The sequence below is a fragment of the Bufo gargarizans genome, unplaced genomic scaffold (genome assembly GCF_014858855.1).
Source record: "Bufo gargarizans isolate SCDJY-AF-19 unplaced genomic scaffold, ASM1485885v1 original_scaffold_1701_pilon, whole genome shotgun sequence".
Classification (NCBI taxonomy): Eukaryota; Metazoa; Chordata; class Amphibia; order Anura; family Bufonidae; genus Bufo; species Bufo gargarizans.
Window position 1 is genome coordinate 43,360 of NW_025334472.1, and position 15,898 is coordinate 59,257.

At 58.7% G+C, this 15,898-nt stretch overlaps 1 protein-coding gene across 5 annotated transcripts in view; it reads right to left on the reverse strand.

The window, feature by feature from the left end:
• CIC (capicua transcriptional repressor) overlaps nucleotides 1–15,898 on the reverse strand; it is a 75,703-nt gene that overhangs the window by 13,009 nt on the left and 46,796 nt on the right. For 4 of the 5 annotated variants that reach the window (XM_044274371.1, XM_044274370.1, XM_044274367.1 and 1 more), the window contains exons 2-5: nucleotides 4,218–4,367; nucleotides 3,934–4,141; nucleotides 3,127–3,256; nucleotides 2,864–3,046 (exon numbers count right to left, since the gene is read on the reverse strand). In XM_044274371.1, coding sequence (XP_044130306.1) covers nucleotides 2,864–3,046; nucleotides 3,127–3,256; nucleotides 3,934–4,141; nucleotides 4,218–4,367 — 671 coding nt within the window. Of the gene's footprint in view, nucleotides 1–2,863; nucleotides 3,047–3,126; nucleotides 3,257–3,933; nucleotides 4,142–4,217; nucleotides 4,368–9,407; nucleotides 9,758–15,898 lie in introns of those variants that run through there. The other variant, XM_044274372.1, reaches the window with a different exon arrangement.

The window sequence follows — 15,898 nt, forward strand, 5'->3', positions numbered from 1 at the left end:
CCCCTCCTCATCTACACCGCTACTGTCCTGCAGCCCGCCCTGTGATCTCTATCCCCTCATCATCTACACCGCTACTGTCCTGCAGCCCGCCCTGTGATTTCTATCCCCTCCTCATCTACACCGCTACTGTCCTGCAGCCCGCCCTGTGATCTCTATCCCCTCCTCATCTACACCGCTACTGTCCTGCAGCCCGCCCTGTGATTTCTATCCCCTCCTCATCTACACCGCTACTGTCCTGCAGCCCGCCCTGTGATCTCTATCCCCTCCTCATCTACACCGCTACTGTCCTGCAGCCCGCCCTGTGATCTCCATCACCTCCTCATCTACACCGCTACTGTCCTGCAGCCCGCCCTGTGATCTCTATCCCCTCCTCATCTACACCGCTACTGTCCTGCAGCCCGCCCTGTGATCTCTATCCCCTCCTCATCTACACCGCTACTGTCCTGCAGCCCGCCCTGTGATTTCTATCCCCTCCTCATCTACACCGCTACTGTCCTGCAGCCCGCCCTGTGATCTCTATCCCCTCCTCATCTACACCGCTACTGTCCTGCAGCCCGTCCTGTGATCTCTATCCCCTCCTCATCTACACCGCTACTGTCCTGCAGCCCGTCCTGTGATCTCTATCACCTCCTCATCTACACCGCTCGCCCTGTGATCTCCATCACCTCCTCATCTACACCGCTACTGTCCTGCAGCCCGTCCTGTGATCTCTATCCCCTCCTCATCTACACCGCTACTGTCCTGCAGCCCGCCCTGTGATCTCTATCCCCTCCTCATCTACACCGCTACTGTCCTGCAGCCCGTCCTGTGATCTCTATCACCTCCTCATCTACACCGCTCGCCCTGTGATCTCTATCCCCTCCTCATCTACACCGCTACTGTCCTGCAGCCCGCCCTGTGATCTCTATCCCCTCCTCATCTACACCGCTACTGTCCTGCAGCCCGTCCTGTGATCTCTATCCCCTCCTCATCTACACCGCTACTGTCCTGCAGCCCGCCCTGTGATCTCTATCCCCTCCTCATCTACACCGCTACTGTCCTGCAGCCCGTCCTGTGATCTCTATCCCCTCCTCATCTACACCGCTACTGTCCTGCAGCCCGCCCTGTGATCTCTATCCCCTCCTCATCTACACCGCTACTGTCCTGCAGCCCGTCCTGTGATCTCTATCACCTCCTCATCTACACCGCTCGCCCTGTGATCTCTATCCCCTCCTCATCTACACCGCTACTGTCCTGCAGCCCGCCCTGTGATCTCTATCCCCTCCTCATCTACACCGCTACTGTCCTGCAGCCCGTCCTGTGATCTCTATCCCCTCCTCATCTACACCGCTACTGTCCTGCAGCCCGCCCTGTGATCTCTATCCCCTCCTCATCTACACCGCTACTGTCCTGCAGCCCGTCCTGTGATCTCTATCCCCTCCTCATCTACACCGCTACTGTCCTGCAGCCCGCCCTGTGATCTCTATCCCCTCCTCATCTACACCGCTACTGTCCTGCAGCCCGTCCTGTGATCTCTATCACCTCCTCATCTACACCGCTCGCCCTGTGATCTCTATCCCCTCCTCATCTACACCGCTACTGTCCTGCAGCCCGCCCTGTGATCTCTATCCCCTCCTCATCTACACCGCTACTGTCCTGCAGCCCGTCCTGTGATCTCTATCCCCTCCTCATCTACACCGCTACTGTCCTGCAGCCCGCCCTGTGATCTCTATCCCCTCCTCATCTACACCGCTACTGTCCTGCAGCCCGCCCTGTGATCTCTATCCCCTCCTCATCTACACCGCTACTGTCCTGCAGCCCGCCCTGTGATCTCTATCCCCTCCTCATCTACACCGCTACTGTCCTGCAGCCCGTCCTGTGATCTCTATCCCCTCCTCATCTACACCGCTACTGTCCTGCAGCCCGCCCTGTGATCTCTATCCCCTCCTCATCTACACCGCTACTGTCCTGCAGCCCGCCCTGTGATCTCTATCCCCTCCTCATCTACACCGCTACTGTCCTGCAGCCCGTCCTGTGATCTCTATCACCTCCTCATCTACACCGCTCGCCCTGTGATCTCTATCACCTCCTCATCTACACCGCTACTGTCCTGCAGCCCGCCCTGTGATCTCTATCCCTCATCTACACCGCTACTGTCCTGCAGCCCGTCCTGTGATCTCTATCACCTCCTCATCTACACCGCTCGCCCTGTGATCTCTATCACCTCCTCATCTACACCGCTCGCCCTGTGATCTCTATCACCTCCTCATCTACACCGCTCGCCCTGTGATCTCTATCCCCTCCCCATCTACACCGCTACTGTCCCGCAGCCCGCCCTGTGATCTCTATCACCTCCTCATCTACACCGCTACTGTCCTGCAGCCCGTCCTGTGATCTCTATCACCTCATCTACACCGCTACGGTCCTGCAGCCCGTCCTGTGATCTCTATCACCTCATCTACACCGCTACTGTCCTGCAGCCCGCCCTGTGATCTCTATCACCTCCTCATCTACACCGCTCGCCCTGTGATCTCTATCACCTCCTCATCTACATCGCTACTGTCCTGCAGCCCGCCCTGTGATCTCTATCACCTCCTCATCTACACCGCTCGCCCTGTGATCTCTATCACCTCCTCATCTACACCGCTACTGTCCTGCAGCCCGCCCTGTGATCTCTATCACCTCCTCATCTACACCGCTACTGTCCTGCAGCCCGCCCTGTGATCTCTATCACCTCCTCATCTACACCGCTACTGTCCTGCAGCCCGCCCTGTGATCTCTATCACCTCCTCATCTACACCGCTCGCCCTGTGATCTCTATCACCCCCCCCCCCCCCGCGCGTCTCCTCATCTCGCGGCTATATCTTTTCACACCACACTGTACCTGGAAGGCCAGGTCATGATACTTCTGCTTCTCCTTGGTGCCCAGCGCGTACCACCACTCGCCCAGGATCTTGCTGACGGTGCGGTTGTCCTGATTGGGGTGACGCTGATGCACCAGGGCCCGGTGACGTTTACTGAATATCATAAAGGCGTTCATGGGACGGCGAATGTGATCCTTCTCCCTCTGTGCAAGAAAAATAGAAGAGTTTGTAAGGATCTCATCTTCCCCAGGTCTGACACTCGGGCCCCCCCCCCCCAGAATACCTTGTTAGGGCTCCGCCCATCCTTCTCGGAGGAGGAGTCTCTGTCCTTGGGGAGGGCACTGAGAGACTGGGTCCTGCGTTTCCCAGAATGCACCTGCAGCGGCATCTCAGAGGGTCCGATAGTGAAGAACCTGCAGGAGAAAGAGATTCTCAATATGACCTCCACGAACATGTGCCCAATCGGGTCATCCAAGGAGGACCCCCACAATCAGCACCCCCCTGTATATACCCATGCTGGCGGCCACGAGAGGCTCCAGCGGTACCAAAACTATCTGAAGCCATCTTACTGCACCGACGTCAGACGGGGGTCCATGGTTCACATTTACTAGTGTACAATTTTGCGCCCAAAAGCAGCGGGCCCCGGAATTATCAGGCCATGTATGTTTTGGGTCTAAGCTGGGGTCTGGAGGAGTTTGAGGAATCTGGTCTGGGCAAGTTTCGGGTCTGATCCTAAGGAGTTTCGGAATTCTGATCTAGTGCCTGGTTGAGTTTCGGCGTCTGGTCCCGAAACTCATCCAGACCCCAGATCCGAGCCCGAAACTCATCCAGACCCCAGATCCGAGCCCGAAACTCATCCAGACCCCAGATCCGAGCCCGAAACTCATCCAGACCCCAGATCCGAGCCCGAAACTCATCCAGACCCCAGATCCGAGCCCGAAACTCATCCAGACCCCAGATCCGAGCCCGAAACTCATCCAGACCCCAGATCCGAGCCCGAAACTCATCCAGACCCCAGATCCGAGCCCGAAACTCATCCAGACCCCAGATCCGAGCCCGAAACTCATCCATGGTCCACAGCCGCACTCACGGGTCATCGTGGTCGCTCTCGGTCTCACTATCTGCCCTCCGCTCCCCTGTAGGAACTTGTGTGGTGCCCTCCTGGTGCTGGGACTGTCTTGCAGGCTCCTCATTGGGCAGCTGGGGCACAGTGTCGGTCAGGGTAACTCCGCATCGCTCATCTTCACCGCTTGGCACGGGCACCACCTCATTTGCCACTGAGGCCGATTCGGGGGGCTCTGGGGAGCAGAATACAGTGAACCTGTGCTGTAGACCCCAGGGCATACAGCAGCGCAGGCAGCGGGTGGCACTTACCTTTGCTTTGGCTGGTGGCACCAGGGTGACTGGCGGGCTGCTGCCCCTCCGTGGGCTGGACGGAAGAGTCTGGTTGGCTCGGAGCCAAAAACGGGACCAGAGAATGCCAGGGAAAGACGGCGACAGAGCGCGGCTCCACGTTGGTCCAGACTAAAGGAAGGACAAAGAACATGTGATGAGCGCGACCGGATCGGGGCGGCACACATCTCAGAGCGCAGCACATGCTGAGAGTTGTAGTTATCACAGGTAACACAACCACCAATGGTCACCAAACTCTGCACAGACCCTGAATAAGCCGCACTGATATGTGGAGATCACACTGCCCTGCCTGTGTAAGTGCTGTCAGCCCATGAACCAGGAGGCGCAGGCTGAACACCGTGATATGAAAGGAAATAAATACATCCCAAAAGCTCTAATCTCTACCCATCGACGGATTCCATTCACTGGTAGGAAGCAGAGATCTGGAAAATGATGGAAACACAAAGTACAATTCGGTTCTATATGTAAGGAGCCCCCCGGGGGGCGGGCGGCCGGACCCTCGAGATGGTGTCACCAGCGGCGGACGCACACCCTGCATCAGGAAGGGCTCCTTTGTTCTGGTTCCTGTTTTCTCAGACTTGCTGTGACCTTCCTCAGAGCGGCCCCAAGACAATGTGAGGCGGGGGAGGGGGAGCACCGCTATAAAGGGGGGCTCTACTGATACCAGCCAGAGAGGGGAGCACGGCGGTCACAGCTCTAAAGGGGGCTCTACTGATACCAGCCAGAGGGGGAGCGCGGCGGTTACAGCTCTAAAGGGGGGCTCTACTGATACCAGCCAGAGGGGAGCACGGCGGTTACCGCTCTAAAGGGGGGCTCTACTGATACCAGCCAGAGAGGGGGAGCACGGCGGTCATCGCTCTAAAGGGGGGCTCTACTGATACCAGCCAGCGAGGGGGAGCACGGCGGTCATCGCTCTAAAGGGGGGCTCTACTGATACCAGCCAGAGGGGGAGCGCGGCGGTTACAGCTCTAAAGGGGGGCTCTACTGATACCAGCCAGAGGGGAGCACGGCGGTTACCGCTCTAAAGGGGGGCTCTACTGATACCAGCCAGAGAGGGGGAGCACGGCGGTCATCGCTCTAAAGGGGGGCTCTACTGATACCAGCCAGAGAGGGGGAGCACGGCGGTCACAGCTCTAAAGGGGGGCTCTACTGATACCAGCCAGAGAGGGGAAGCACAGCGGTCATAGCTCTAAAGGGGGGCTCTACTGATACCAGCCAGAGAGGGGGAGCACAGCGGTCACAGCTCTAAAGGGGGACTCTACTGATATCAGCCAGAGAGGGGGAGCACGGCGGTCACAGCTCTAAAGGGGGGCTCTACTGATACCAGCCAGAGGGGGAGCACGGCGGTCATAGCTCTAAAGGGGGGCTCTACTGATACCAGCCAGAGAGGGGGAGCACAGCGGTCATAGCTCTAAAGGGGGGCTCTACTGATACCAGCCAGAGAGGGGGAGCACAGCGGTCACAGCTCTAAAGGGGGACTCTACTGATATCAGCCAGAGAGGGGGAGCACGGCGGTCATAGCTCTAAAGGGGGGCTCTACTGATACCAGCCAGCGAGGGGGAGCACGGCGGTCACAGCTCTAAAGGGGGGCTCTACTGATACCAGCCAGAGAGGGGAGCACAGCGGTCACAGCTCTAAAGGGGGACTCTACTGATACCAGCCAGCGAGGGGGAGCACGGCGGTCACAGCTCTAAAGGGGGGCTCTACTGATACCAGCCAGAGAGGGGGAGCACGGCGGTCACAGCTCTAAAGGGCGACTCTACTGATACCAGCCAGAGAGGGGGAGCACGGCGGTTACAGCTCTAAAGGGGGGCTCTACTGATACCAGCCAGAGACGGGGAGCACGGCGGTTACAGCTCTAAAGGGGGGCTTTACTGATACCAGCCAGCGAGGGGGAGCACGGCGGTTACAGCTCTAAAGGGGGGCTCTACTGATACCAGCCAGAGAGGGGGAGCACGGCGGTCACAGCTCTAAAGGGGGGCTCTACTGATACCAGCCAGCGAAGGGGAGCACGGCGGTTACAGCTCTAAAGGGGGGCTCTACTGATACCAGCCAGAGGGGAGCATGGCGGTTACAGCTCTAAAGGGGGGCTCTACTGATACCAGCCAGAGAGGGGGAGCACGGCGGTCACAGCTCTAAAGGGGGGCTCTACTGATACCAGCCAGAGAGGGGGAGCACAGCGGTCACAGCTCTAAAGGGGGACTCTACTGATACCAGCCAGAGAGGGGGAGCACAGCGGTCATAGCTCTAAAGGGGGGGCTCTACACAGCACAGAGTGCTCTACTGATATCAGCCAGAGAGGGGGAGCACGGCGGTCACAGCTCTAAAGGGGGGGCTCTACACAGCACAGAGTGCTCTACTGATATCAGCCAGAGAGGGGGAGCACAGCGGTCACAGCTCTAAAGGGGGGCTCTACTGATATCAGCCAGAGAGGGGGAGCACGGCGGTCACAGCTCTAAAGGGGGACTCTACACAGCACAGAGCGCTCTACTGATATCAGCCAGACAGGGAGAGCACGGCGGTCACAGCTCTAAAGGGGGGCTCTACACAGCACAGACTGTCTGCTAATCTCATCTCATCATGTTCGAGACACATCCACCAGGGCTGAAGCTGCCGACCGCCTCATGTGTATGCGGATGCACTGACAGTCCCTGCCAGATGTCGGGGGAAAGAAGGATCGGACATGTTGGGGGGCAGAGCGGTCTGTTAGAGGGGGTCCCCCGATACAACTGGCAGCACCAGGAGAGACTACTACCCCTGACCTCCACTGCTTAGCACGATTGCTGGATACGGTCCTGTTCACACTGTAACCTTCCCATATACTTTGTGTTTCTTCATTAGTGGTAAGATCTCTGCTTACTGTGCATGAAGGAAAACATAGCAGATTCCCTCCCTGCTGCATGAGATCTGGGACGTCGCCTCTCCGCGCCGCACGGCTTCAGGTCTGGGACGTCGCCTCTCCGCGCCGCACGGCCTCAGGTCTGGGACGTCGCCTCTCCGCGCCGCACGGCCTCAGGTCTGGGACGTCGCCTCTCCGCGCCGCACGGCCTCAGGTCTGGGACGTCGCCTCTCCGCGCCGCACGGCCTCAGGTCTGGGACGTCGCCTCTCCGCGCCACGCAGTCTCAGTACACGAGCAATGCTTCTACTCTGCACAACCACTGCCAAGACCACGTGGAGTCTGTACCCTGCACTCTGCCAGAGGACAGTGGCGCACACAGTCTGTCTGCTGAGCTCAGTGCCAGCACGAGGCACAAATTGTCACCTGCAGCGCCACTGCTCCTGCACCCACTATGTACACAAGGATCAGGACCACCTACCACCACTCACAGCGCAGCAATGTGCACACAACACGACAGACCAGGACCACCTACCACCACTCACAGCGCAGCAATGTGCACACAACACGACAGACCAGGACCTCCTACCACCACTCACAGCGCAGCAATGTGCACACAACACGACAGACCAGGACCACCTACCACCACTCACAGCGCAGCAATGTGCACACAACACGACAGACCAGGACCACCTACCACCACTCACAGCGCAGCAATGTGCACACAACACGACAGACCAGGACCACCTACCACCACTCACAGCGCAGCAATGTGCACACAACACGACCGGCGACAGACCAGGACCCCCTACCACCACTCACAGCGCAGCAATGTGCACACAACACGACCGGCGACAGACCAGGACCAGCTACCACCACTCACAGCGCAGCAATGTGCACACAACACGACCGGCGACAGACCAGGACCACCTACCACCACTCACAGCGCAGCAATGTGCACACAACACGACCGGCGACAGACCAGGACCACCTACCACCACTCACAGCGCAGCAATGTGCACACAACACGACCGGCGACAGACCAGGACCACCTACCACCACTCACAGCGCAGCAATGTGCACACAACACGACCGGCGACAGACCAGGACCACCTACCACCACTCACAGCGCAGCAATGTGCACACAACACGACCGGCGACAGACCAGGACCACCTACCACCACTCACAGTCTGAAAGGGCTGATAACAGAGAGCAACAGATTGTTTTCACTTGCTCAGCAAACATATCAGGGAAATTAATGTGTCTGTCCCTTTAAGAGATTTGGCTACATTCTATCGCTCAGGTAGCGATATTCTTTCCCGGCGCTGAGTTCCGTCCTAGGGGCTCAATACCGGAAAAGAGCTGATCCGTCTCATCCCCATACATTCTGAATGGAGAGCGATCCGCTCAGGATGCATCAGGACGTCTTTGCTGAACGGCGCTTTGGACGGAGGAAATACCGCAGCAGCTGTCGCTTTATCTCCGTCCAAACTTCCGGATCAGTTGCCGGAATGCCGGATCCGGCATTAGTTTACATTGAAATGCATTAGTGCCGGATCCGTCCTTCCGGTCTGCGCATGTGCAGATTGTTAAAAAAAATAGATCCGGATCCGTCTACAAACGCTGTCCGTTTGGTGCAGATTGTGTGAACGCAGAGAACAGCGCCACACCTGGCCACGTCTGGTAGTGCAGTTCTATGGGGCAGAGCTGCGACTCCACCCACGACCCGTGGACGGGGAGGCGCCATTTCTGGTAGAATCCTTCTAATCCTGGATCGCCCCTTTAAGAGTCGTTGGTGGGGTGACCCCATAATAAAGCTGCTGGGTCTGACCCCCCTCAGTGATGCCAACCACAACACCAGTGGACATCCAGCCCATGCCAGCCACACAGGTGCCAGTCCAGCGGATATAAGACAATCGCATGACTAGCAATTCCCCAACTGCATCTCCATTCTAAGGGGATGACTACGTGGGCACATAACACAGCGCCCGCTCACAAGTACACAGCATGCCCGCCTCCCACTTCCGGGGGCAGCAGGACTATCCTGCGCTGTACCCGCCATGACCCCTGTAACCCCCCAAACTACTATCCCCAGCTCCAAAGCTATGTCAGGATGGAGGGGGTTAATCCATGCATTGACCGCTCCCTGCGCCCGCTCTGCCCCCACCACTGGATTCAATCATTTACAACCAAGGGCCGGAGCGGGCGGTGTGGGGGAGGCTGTGCAGGGCGAGTCCTCCCACTCACAAGCGCTGACCCAGATCTGCGGTGTCGTGCCAACATGTCAGTACTACAGGTGCCCGGGTGACTAACCAAACATGCTGAGGCTGCGGGCGTTGGGTGCCCGCTCCGAGGAGAACATGCTGGCCGCAGGCTGGTCACGATGCCCTGGGAGCCGTCACCGACATCTCAGGTGTGCTGTCAGGGTGTAGGGTCCGCTCCAGGGGCCACAGGGCAAAAACAATAACAAATGTGAGTAATGGGGGGGGGGCAGTGCTGCCAGCTTCACATGACAGCACCACACGGCAGCCACTGGGCATCCCCCGCCCCTCCACACGCCAGGGGCCGGCTCAGTGGGCAAGTCAGGTCTCTCTGCAGGGCTCCAGGCAGCAGGCAGGTGTCTCTCCACTGCAGGTAGGTGTCTCCCCAGGCTGTCACTGCAGGTAGGTGTCTCCCCACTGCAGGTAGGTGTCCCCCCAGGCTGTCACTGCAGGTAGGTGTCTCTCCACTGCAGGTAGGTGTCTCTCCAGGCTGTCACTGCAGGTAGGTGTCTCTCCACTGCAGGTAGGTGTCTCCCCAGGCTGTCACTGCAGGTAGGTGTCTCCCCAGGCTGTCACTGCAGGTAGGTGTCTCCCCAGGCTGTCACTGCAGGTAGGTGTCTCCCCAGGCTGTCACTGCAGGTAGGTGTCTCCCCAGGCTGTCACTGCAGGTAGGTGTCTCTCCAGGCTGTCACAGCAGGTAGGTGTCTCTCCACTGCAGGTAGGTGTCTCCCCAGGCTGTCACTGCAGGTAGGTGTCTCTCCACTGCAGGTAGGTGTCTCTCCACTGCAGGTAGGTGTCTCCCCAGGCTGTCACTGCAGGTAGGTGTCTCTCCAGGCTGTCACTGCAGGTAGGTGTCTCTCCACTGCAGGTAGGTGTCTCTCCACTGCAGGTAGGTGTCTCTCCAGGCTGTCACTGCAGGTAGGTGTCTCCCCAGGCTGTCACTGCAGGTAGGTGTCTCGTCACTGCAGGTAGGTGTCTCCCCAGGCTGTCACTGCAGGTAGGTGTCTCCCCAGGCTGTCACTGCAGGTAGGTGTCTCCCCAGGCTGTCACTGCAGGTAGGTGTCTCTCCACTGCAGGTAGGTGTCTCTCCACTGCAGGTAGGTGTCTCTCCACTGCAGGTAGGTGTCTCTCCACTGCAGGTAGGTGTCTCCCCAGGCTGTCACTGCAGGTAAGTGTCTCCCCAGGCTGTCACTGCAGGTAGGTGTCTCTCCACTGCAGGTAGGTGTCTCCCCAGGCTGTCACTGCAGGTAGGTGTCTCTCCACTGCAGGTAGGTGTCTCCCCAGGCTGTCACTGCAGGTAGGTGTCTCCCCAGGCTGTCACTGCAGGTAGGTGTCTCTCCACTGCAGGTAGGTGTCTCCCCAGGCTGTCACAGCAGTTTGTCTTACTGTAAGTTGTTGGCTGCGGGCTCCCTGGCTGCTGACGGTCTCCCCACTATCTCCTGGGCACTGATGCGGCTCCCTGGCTGCTGACGGTCTCCCCACTATCTCCTGGGCACTGATGCGGCTCCCTGGCTGCTGACTGTCTCCTCGCTGCCTCCTGGGCACTGATGCGGCTCCCTGGCTGCTGACTGTCTCCTCGCTGCCTCCTGGGCACTGATGCGGCTCCCTGGCTGCTGACTCTCCTCGCTCCCTCCTGGGCACTGATGCAGCTCCCTGGCTGCTGGCGGTCTCCTCGCTCCCTCCTGGGCACTGATGCGGGCTCCCTGGCTGCTGACTGTCTCCTCGCTCCCTCCTGGGCACTGATGCAGGCTTCCTGGCTGCTGGCGGTCCCCTCGCTGCCTCCTGGGCACTGATGCGGGCTCCCTGGCTGCTGACGGTCTCCCCACTATCTCCTGGGCACTGATGCGGGCTCCCTGGCTGCTGACGGTCTCCTCACTCCCTCCTGGGCACTGATGCGGGCTCCCTGGCTGCTGATGGTCTCCCCGCTGCCTCCTGGATACTGATGCGGGCTCCCTGGCTGCTGACGGTCTCCCCACTATCTCCTGGGCACTGATGCGGGCTCCCTGGCTGCTGACGGTCTCCCCGCGGGCTCCTGGATACTGATGCGGGCTCCTGGATACTGATGCGGGCTCCCTGGCTGCTGGCGGTCCCCTCACTCCCTCCTGGGCACTGATGCGGGCTCCCTGGCTGCTGGCGGACCCCTCACTGCCTCCTGGGCACTGATGCGGGCTCCCTGGCTGCTGGCGGTCCCCTCACTCCCTCCTGGGCACTGATGCGGGCTCCCTGGCTGCTGACGGTCTCACCACTCCCTCCTGGGCACTGATGCGGGCTCCCTGGCTGCTGAAGGTGGGCTCCCTGCCTGCTGACTGTCTCCTCACTCCCTCCTGGGCACTGATGCGAGCTCCCTGGCTGCTGACGGTCTCCCCGTTCTCTCCTGGGCACTGATGCGAGCTCCCTGGCTGCTGACGGTCTCCCCGTTCTCTCCTGGGCACTGATGCGGGCTCCCTGGCTGCTGACGGTCTCCTCACTCCCTCCTGGGCACTGATGCGGGCTCCCTGGCTGCTGACGGTCTCCTCACTCCCTCCTGGGCACTGATGCGGGCTCCCTGGCTGCTGACGGTCTCCTCACTCCCTCCTGGGCACTGATGCGGGCTCCCTGGCTGCTGACGGTCTCCTCACTCCCTCCTGGATACTGATGCGGGCTCCCTGGCTGCTGACGGTCTCCTCACTCCCTCCTGGGCACTGATGCTGCTCCCTGGCTGCTGGCGGTCTCCTCACTCCCTCCTGGGCACTAATGCGGGCTCCCTGGCTGCTGACGGTCTCCTCACTCCCTCCTGGGCACTGATGCGGGCTCCCTGGCTGCTGACGGTCTCCTCACTCCCTCCTGGGCACTGATGCGGGCTCCCTGGCTGCTGACGGTCTCCTCACTCCCTCCTGGGCACTGATGCGGGCTCCCTGGCTGCTGACGGTCTCCTCACTCCCTCCTGGGCACTGATGCGGGCTCCCTGGCTGCTGACGGTCTCCTCACTCCCTCCTGGGCACTGATGCGGGCTCCCTGGCTGCTGACGGTCTCCTCACTCCCTCCTGGGCACTGATGCGTGCTCCCTGGCTGCTGGCGGTCTCCTCACTCCCTCCTGGGCACTGATGCGGGCTCCCTGGCTGCTGACGGTCTCCTCACTCCCTCCTGGATACTGATGCGGGCTCCCTGGCTGCTGACGGTCTCCTCACTCCCTCCTGGGCACTAATGCGGGCTCCCTGGCTGCTGACGGTCTCCTCACTCCCTCCTGGGCACTGATGCGGGCTCCCTGGCTGCTGACGGTCTCCCCGCTGCCTCCTGGATGCTGCTGACGGTCTCCCCGCCGCCTCCTGCGCAGCTCGCACGGGGGCCACGCTGAGGGATCGGTTTGTTGTGGTGGCCGCTCGGGGCGGTGCGGGGCCGGTGTCAGCGCTCCCCTCCGGCCGCAGCGTCGTATCACCATTCACTCTGCCCCTCTCTGAGAGCGGACTGGAGGGAAGCCGGCCCCCCCGCTACGCATGCCCATTTACCGCTCTGCGCCGCCATTGGCTGCCCGGGCCGCGTCATTCACATGCAAATCACTTCTCTCACCCGCTCTGTCCCACCATTGGCTGGCACAGGAATGTCAGTCATATGCAAATGAGAGAGTGCGTGCAGCGGCGGCGCTGATTGGTCAGGACGCGGCTCCCCACTACACCTTCTCTGGATGGTATGGTAATGACATGACGTTTCAGAGCTACGGGACCGGGATTGGCTGGAGCTGGAGTAGGGCGGGGCCTGACCGGGGAAGCGGGTCAGATTGCGGCGCAGTGACTGGTGAGGGGCGGGGTGTGACACACGGCAGGGGGCGGGGTCCCCGGGTGGGGGAGGGGAGCGCTGTCCTGCTACAACCTTCTCTCAGGAGGGGTCCTGTGCACACCCCGCGGTATGGCGGCGGTGCCGGAGCCCAAACACAGGCTCACCGCATGGCTACGTTCACACCCTGCGCCTTTGTTATGGGAATTGTCACAAAACCGCATCAATTCGCGGTAAGACACAGTGTGAACGTAGCCCTAAGATACTATAACCTCAATAATGGGGAATATGGAAGGCAGGTCACCATGACAACCAAGAAACCCCTGCAAAGCCACAATGGGGGCCACACGGGGGGCTTCTATTGGACACCGGGTCACAACCCCCTGTGGGGGTCCCTCTGCACCTATTAGTATGGGGGTCCCCCAGAGTGGATTGGCAGAGGACTTCCTAAAGGAACTGTCCAGAGTGGAGAATCCCTGGGCCTTGTGGTTCTCCCATGACCTCTGAGACAACTCCCATCCTCCGCCTGTGATTTGGAGGCGGGGGGGGGGGGGTGATACTCCTCACACAGCACTGGGGGTAGTACTCCTGCCGGCCCAGGTCCCTGTCCAATTGTGTCCAGGCTGAATCTATAGACCGCTCTCCATCCACTGACAGCAAGCAGAGATCTTTACATGTGATAATGAGAATAAGCCAGGGATGGGGCCCCAGTAATGGTCACATGCCGGGGCCACTAGGTCCGAGCGCCGGCCTCTCCCCTCCTCTTAGATGGAGGTTGTCCATTAGTGGGGGGGGATGCGCTGGGGCCCCATCTCTATGACCGCACAGCAGCTGGGGGCCCCTGGAGCCATTCCACAGTCCCGCCTAGTTGGTATGTGGCGCAATCTCCTCAGCAAGTTGATAGTAACTACTCTCATCATCCGGCTCTCCCAGTGTCCTGAATGTCATACCTGCGAGGGACTCCCAAGATGTCGGAATACCCCTTTAAGCAGGGCGCGGACCCCGGACAGAACCTACAGAACACAGCCGGGTCCCCCCAATAATCATCTGTGGGGGGGGGGAGGGGGGACGCTGCAAAGAAGGAAGGATCCATATCTTTTTATTTTTATATAAATTCATACACTTCCCCTTTAAATGCTCCTCCCACACACGGTGTTCCCACGGTGACCACGGCGCGGTGCGATTGGTTGGCCCGAGCTCCCGCAGTTGTACTATCTGTGTAATTGTTTATTTGTGCTGCAGATCGCGGTGAGTCACAGACACGAGGCACCAGGGAGGCGCAGGAGGCGCAGCATGCGGCAGAGACCGTCCGGGTAAACGTGACGCCCACCGCCAAATGCTGGTGTAAATATAGTACATCTCACTAACCACACCCAGTTTTTGGGGTGAAAAGTGTTAAGAGGAACACGAGGTACGGAACTTCCCTCATAGGATGTAAAAAACACCCGAAAAATAGACGACAGGAAGAAATGGAAAGTGCAACAAAACGTAACAGAACAGAAAACGTAACAAACCAGAAAACGTAACAAACCAGAAAACGTAACAGAACAGAAAACGTAACAGAACAGAAAACGTAACAGAACAGAAAACGTAACAGAACAGAAAACGTAACAGAACAGAAAACGTAACAGAACAGAAAACGTAACAAACCAGAAAATGTAACAGAACAGAAAACGTAACAAACCGGAAAATGTAACAAACCGGAAAATGTAACAGAACAGAAAACGTAACAAAGCAGAAAATGTAACAAACCGGAAAATGTAACAAACCGGAAAACGTAACAGAACAGAAAACGTAACAAACCAGAAAACGTAACAAACCGGAAAATGTAACAAACCAGAAAACGTAACAGAACAGAAAATGTAACAAACCAGAAAACGTAACAAACCGGAAAATGCCACCCAAAAACTTCTAAAAAGCGCCATAAAACCTTGTAAACTCCGTAGGAAGCGACTATTCCCTCCGCAGACGGTGAGGTCGGTGACCCGCGTCCATGGTGCCGGCGCGCTGATGACATCACTTATTGACCGCATCTTTTTCGGTGACGATTGGGTCGCTCTGCTCTTTTTAGGAGATGAGGTAAGCAGCAGCTCATGACTCTCATCATCCGCAGTCGGAGTAGTCACGTGCTGCACAGTAATCGCAGCTTATGAACTATCCCTGCAAAAATACGAAGCCGAAAGTAAAACAGAAACATCGGCGTCCCCCCCCCAGGGATAATCTGCTAACAGCCGGCTGCAGGCGCCACTTATCTCCGACAGCCCAGGATCATCGGCGCACAATCGCACCGATCACGGATCTGGCCACGGCGCGCCCTGCTTGCTGACGGTTTTCATTTCCAGTCAAAACAAACTTTTGTAAGTAAGTGACAAGACAGAAACGCGTCACTTCAACTGAAGAAAATCGCCAAAGCGCCCCTTATTAGCGCCGCGCCCTCAGGATGGCGCTCCCTCCACGCTGACTTCCCCCAGTGCCGCTCACGATTCACCCCCGTTTCAGGTTCGCAGGTAGGTAGCAGGCGGGCTACCATAGAGACCAATGAACGCTCATGTCCGCGTTACGGCCCTCCCGTGACATCCAGAACGCGGCGGCCCCCCATCTCAGGGGCAGATTTCACAGGTGACGACGCCGGACCTTAAAGGGAAACGCCGGGAAAAAAAAAAAGCTTTCAGGTAATTTATGTTTTACTGCTTTTAGGAAGAGATGACAAGGTCAAGGCATGCTGGGAGTTGTAGTTTTGCATCGGCGGCTGAGCTGTAGGCTGGAGACCACCATCTGGCCGGGTCATCACAC